The 6,454-nt window shown below is 39.0% G+C and overlaps 1 protein-coding gene across 5 annotated transcripts in view; it reads left to right on the plus strand.

Moving 5' to 3' along the window:
• The window catches only part of LOC131438575 (tyrosine-protein phosphatase non-receptor type 7), a 137,202-nt gene extending 131,016 nt beyond the window's left edge, over nucleotides 1-6,186 (plus strand). For 4 of the 5 annotated variants that reach the window (XM_058608678.1, XM_058608677.1, XM_058608680.1 and 1 more), the window contains one exon: nucleotides 5,182-6,186. In XM_058608678.1, the coding sequence (XP_058464661.1) occupies nucleotides 5,182-6,084 (903 nt within the window). In that variant the 3' untranslated portion in view covers nucleotides 6,085-6,186. The remainder of the gene's footprint in view (nucleotides 1-5,181) is intronic. The other variant, XM_058608679.1, reaches the window with a different exon arrangement.
• The last annotated feature ends 268 nt before the right edge of the window (nucleotides 6,187-6,454 follow it).

Raw genomic sequence — 6,454 nt, forward strand, 5'->3', positions numbered from 1 at the left:
GAAAGCGAGGAATATTCTAACCGCTGGATATTTGATTTTGCTAAGAAAATATGTCACTGTTTTCGATGGTAGAGTTCTCACTTGCGCTCTTGTCGTGTAACAATAGAGCCCCAAGGTTAGACAGAATTAATTTAACCTGTTGAAAAATTTGACCGACTCTGCCAAAAGGCGCTTGCTGAATTTATTCAACAAGTTCCTCAAGGGTAATATTGTCCCACACGAATGGAGAGAAGTGAGAGTTATTACTATTCAAAAACCTGAGAAAACCAGCCACCGATCACAATTCGTATCGGCCGATTGCTATGCTTTCCTGTATTCGGAAATTGTTGGAGAAAATGATTCTCTTCCGTCTAGACAATTGGGTCGAAACAAATGGATTGCTTTCAGGTACACAATTTAGGTTCCGCAGGGGCAAAGGAACGAACGATTGTCTAGCGTTGCTCTCAACAGAAATTCAAATGGCATTTGCTCGTAAAGAACAAATGGCATCAGTTTTCCTCGACATCAAGGGGGCATTCGATTCAGTTTCCATTAACGTTCTATCTGAGAAGTTGCATCAGCATGGTCTTTCACCAGTTTTGAACAACTTTTTATATAATCTATTGTCCGAGAAACACATGCATTTTGAGCATGGTGATTTGACGAAAAAGCGATTCAGCTACATGGGTCTTCCTCAGGGCTCATGTTCAAGCCCACTTTTATACAACTTTTACGTAAATAACATTGATGAATGTATCAACACATGTTGCACGCTAAGACAACTTGCCGACGACAGCGTTGTGTCTATTATAGGACCCAAAGCTGCCGATCTCCAAGGACCATTGCAAGATACACTCGACAACTTGTCGACATGGGCTTTTTAAATGGGTATCGAGTTCTCTACGGAGAAAACTGAGCTGGTTATATTTTCGAGGAAACGAGAACCAGCACAATTACAGCTTCAACTAGGGGTTGAAACCATAGCTCAGGTCTTCACATTTAAATATTTCGGGGTATGGTTCGATTTAAAAGGTACCTGGGGATGTCACATTAGGTATCTGAAACGAAAATGCCTACAGAGAATCAATTTCCTTCGTACAATAACCGGAACTTGGTGGGGCTCTCACCCAGGAGACCTGATCAGGTTGTATAAAACGACGATATTGTCAGTAATGGAATATGGATGTTTCTGTTTTCGCTCCGATGCGAATATTCATTTCATTAAACTGGAAAGAATTCAGTATCGTTGTTTGCGTATTGCCTTGGGTTGCATGCAATCAACTCATACGATGAGTCTTGAAGTGCTGGCGGGCGTCTTACCGTTGAAAAACAGATTCTGGGATCTCTCATATCGACTGCTAATCCGATGCGACATTTTGAATCCGATGGTGATAGAAAACTTTGAAAAGCTTGTCGAGCTTAATTCACAAACCCGTTTTATGTTCTTGTATTTTGACTACGTGGCTCAGAATATAAATCCTTCTTCGTTTGTTCCCAATCGTGTTCATTTTGTGGATACTTCTAATTGTACTGTGTTTTTCGACACATCCATGAAAGAAGAAATTCGTGGAATCCCGGATCCTGTACACCCTCAAGAGATCCCAAAAATTTTTAATAATAAATTTAAAGAAGTCGACTGTAATAAAATGTTTTACACTGACGGATCATATCTAGACGGGTCCACTGGCTTCGGTATATTCAATGTAAATTGCACCGCTTCCTATAAACTCAGTGATCCAGCTTCAGTTTACGTCGCAGAACTAGCTGCAATTCAGTATACCCTTGAGATCATTGACACTCTGCCCACAGATCACTACTTCATTGTATCGGACAGTCTCAGTTCCATTGAGGCTCTCCGTTCAGTGAAGCCTGGAAAGCACTCACCGTATTTCCTGGGGAAAAATATGGGAACAGTTGAGTGCTTTATCTGCAAAATCATACCAGATTACCTTGGCTTGGGTCCCCTCTCATTGTTCCATAAGGGGCAATGAGAAGGCGGACTCGTTAGCCAAGGTGGGCGCACTAGAAGGTGGTATCTATGAAAGACCAATCTGTTTCAATGAATTTTTCAGTTGCTGCATCAGAAAGCTCTAGCCAGCTGGTAAGATACATGAAATAGTGGAACTCTGGGTTGAAAGTTGAAATAGTGGAACGATGGTTACACTCAATAATCCCACAGGTATCGACGAAAGCTTGGTTGCGGGGGTTAGACGTGAGCCGAGACTTTATTCGTGTAATGTCAAGTCTCATGTCTAATCATTATATGTTCAGCGCGCATCTCCGTCATGTGGGGCTCGCTGAAAGTGGTGTCTGCGTTTGCGGTGAGGGTTATCATGACATCGAGCATGTTGTTGGGCATGTGTCGAGTATTCTGATGCCAGGTCCCAACTCATAGGTTCCCTTCGGGCCCGAGGTATACCACCTTTCGTAGCAGTCCGCGACGTCTTGACAACTCGAAATCTTTCTTATATGACTTTCATCTACAATTTCTTAAAATCTATCAATGCTCAAATTTAGTGCTCTCCCTATCTCTTTCTCGTCTACAGCTCTACCGCACTCTTCTTTACGTTGCTGGACGTATGGCCTGTGTAAACGATGCTTCGGAGCATGCACCTGCCTTGAACTGACTGAGATGCTGGAAGCTACCCAAAAACGTCACACCAACAAAGCATCTCGACGTCACACCAACAACGTCACACCAACGAATAATCTCTTCATTACTACAAGCTGAAAAACATGAAGATTAATCGAACGCAAAATGTGTCTAAAAGATGTATTCCACAAACCAATGATGTATTCAAATTTCAATTCAATATAGAACTGGAACCTGAGCTCAAGAACTGAGTTTAGAACCAATAACAGACTCAGAATCCAGTTTCAATTCTAGAACTGCTATTTCAGTTCCGAAATATCCAGTTTCAGCACGCAGACTACCGAAGGTGGTCGCAGAAGGTGCACTCTCCGTTGCTGCTGGTTGAAGGTTTAACTCCCACGACGTCAGCTTCCATCGAACGCACGAAAAGAAATGATCGATTTTCACCACGGTTCCTCTTTTATACGCATTCACTTTAAGATATGTGCCTGACTACCTCAAAATCGTCGTCCTTGCGCGAAAAACCCATGCGAAAGTAAAGAGTTTTCCGCATTGTTTTAAAATTTTGAGAAAACTTAATTTTTGGGTTGTTTGTGGTTATCTCACACTGTTCAAAATATTATCCTAAATTCCTGATCATATTTTTGATGAAATGGTGCAAGAATTATGTTGCTACCATTAATACAAGTCGAGATATTCACGATTAAGTTCTGCCCATTCTTCCATATGGCTAATTTTGAAAAGGCACCCCATAGTAAAGTAAGTCGTATTCACGACAAAAACTTGCTCGTTTCCGTGACTCGGTTTATTCGTTTGAAAGCCCTTTTGCGTCTTTCACAGAGAAAACAGAATGGATTTTTGCTGAGCTGAAGGCCGAATTTAAAACGAATAGCCCGCAAATATCTCGTCTCTGGCGCAAAGTGCCTGCTTCGTCGCCGCTGCCGCCCAAGCCCGACAGATTTGGCCTAGTGAAACTTTGGAAGGTTGCCAGAAACCATCGGATAACTGTAATATTGCCCCAGTTTCAACGCCCTGCTCCCTCGTATGGATTTACTAATCCACCACTGTCGACGTAAATAGTTATAACTTTGTCTCCTTCAAAGTTGGGATACTGCCCAAATTTCGGGTAGCGGCTCTTAATCCCGACACCTGACCTCAAGGTGTTTTGTTTCGTGAGTTCGAAGACAATAAGAAGCAGAACATCTGGTATCCTCCAATCGATATTTCTCCACCAATTTTCGACAAAAATGGATGCCCCACCGTAATGAACATCGCCCCGGCAAACGTTATGAGTGCACAATGAAACCACACCGGGACACACTGGAGTTGATATTTTGGAAGCCCTCACCACAGTTGTGCCACAGCAGAAAGCGTTCTCCAGTCGTCCTGGTCCTGTACGTGGGTGTGGTGAACGAGTCTTTCAAATGTCACACCTCGGCAAACATACGCATATTCCGTCCTTTCCAAGTGCTGATCTCTCTCGCACTTATAGATGTCATCCTCTCGTTTTGGATCGAATACCGGGATGTACCAATGTATGCACCATGGAAACCCCTGATACGTTCCCCACAGTCGAGCTATTGCAGCCAGAGGTCACCAGTCGTCCCGGCCCTGTGAGTGGGAGCGTGGAAGGGGTCTTTCAAACATTCAAACGGCATTTGATTCATTTCCCGTTTGCAGTTATCCATCGCACGATAAATTTCGTCAACCGCTGCACTTGTACTACCAGAACGTTGGAGGCATGAACATGCACATTAACGACTATTTGCTGGCTTGCTCGGACGAAGTCTTCCGTACCGATCGCAGCCCCCTAAATAACTCAAAAACTATCGGAGGCGGGGTGCTTATCGCAGTGCATCGTCGTTTGAAGGCGCAATTGATCGAAACCACATCTGGTAAATACGTCGAACAGGTTTGGGTGCGTTTGAAACAGTCGTTGCAAGAAATTTCTTCCACCCATATATTACCCGTAGATGAAGTCTTGGTTGTGGGAGATTTCGACTTTCCCAGCATAAAATGGCGGACAGGTTCCGGTGGCTTCTTCTTTCCTGATACTGCGCTCTCCACTTTCCGCATTGGCATTACAACCATGCTCGACGGCTACAACCTCAACCTTCTTCGACAGTCAAATTCTGTTCGCCATCATCCTCCATTAAATATTGTACTAGATTCGAATCGCTTACAGAACGCCTGCATTCCAACGGACATCATCTACTATAATTTTAGTAGAACCGACTACACCAATATGACCGAACTCTTGACGCATATATATATATATATATATATATATATATATATATATATATATATATATATATATATATATATATATATATATATATATATATATATATATATATATATATATATATATATATATATATATATATATATATATATATATATATATATATATATATATATATATATATATATATATATATATATATATATATATATATATATATATATATATATATATATATATATATATATATATATATATATATATATATATATATATATATATATATATATATATATATATATATATATATATATATATATATATATATATATACTAACTTTTTGTTCAATACTTCTTTCAGGGTCCGGATTATACCATTAATAGTTACATCGCTACACAAGGCCCTATGCCAAATACAATCTACGAATTCTGGTTGATGGTGTTACAAAATGCTTTGAAAATAACGTCTCAGAATAATGGAAGGAAACGACACATAGAGCAAAAATTAATCATGCTAACAGATTTCATCGAAAATAATCGACAAAAGTGTTCGGTTTATTTTCCTCTACAACCGAACGAGTCGTTAGTATTTAGTAATATTGCTGATGTTGACACGAATGGGGTATTAAATAACACGGAAACCATAATAACGGAAATACAAACTTGTTCCGAGGCTACTATGTCTATACCTGCTAATCCAGTGATAAATTTTAATTACTTTCTCATCAGAAATATTGGAGTGCAACGCAAGAATGGGTATACTATTCGCAAACTTCTAGTCATTTATTCGCATCAAGATAGACATGAAATGCGAGAGAAACGTAATGCTTGCACGATATATCATTACTGGTTTCCAGACTGGCCCGATCATCGTTCCCCAGGAAACGTTGGTGTACTTTTAGATATGAGTCTTGATATTTTGGATAGTGACTGTTCCTTTTATTTTGATCCGGCGAGCAAAAAAAATCTTGATATATTTCGACCCTTACCAATAATACATTGTTCAGCAGGCATCGGAAGAACAGGATGCTTACTCGCGATTCTTAATGGGCTGATCCAAATAAGGTCTAGTTACAGGTCGCAGGTTAGTGCTACTGCACATCAGCATGTATCATTGTGGAATTCCAGTGATCGAGTATGTGTGGATATACTAGGGATCGTTTGTAATCTTAGACTTCAACGTGGCGGCATGGTTCAGAATTCAGAGCAGTACGAACTAATTCATAGGGTGCTATGCTTGTACATGGAAAAACTGTTAAAATAATGCATTTAGTGATGCAAAGGAAAGTCGTGTAAATGTGCTTAATGATGTTATTTTGTTAATCAAAATGACCGCTTACCAAAGAATAAACGATTTGTATGTTTACATGCGTTAAAAACTTCTTGTGTAGACACACACGCGCATATATATATATATATATATATATATATATATATATATATATATATATATATATATATATATATATATATATATATATATATATATATATATATATATATATATATATATATATATATATATATATATATATATATATATATATATATATATATATATATATATATATATATATATATATATATATATATGTGTGTGTGACTTTGTTCATTGCAAAATCTAGAAATATGAT

This window comes from Malaya genurostris, chromosome 3 (genome assembly GCF_030247185.1).
Source record: "Malaya genurostris strain Urasoe2022 chromosome 3, Malgen_1.1, whole genome shotgun sequence".
NCBI lineage: Eukaryota > Metazoa > Arthropoda > Insecta > Diptera > Culicidae > Malaya > Malaya genurostris.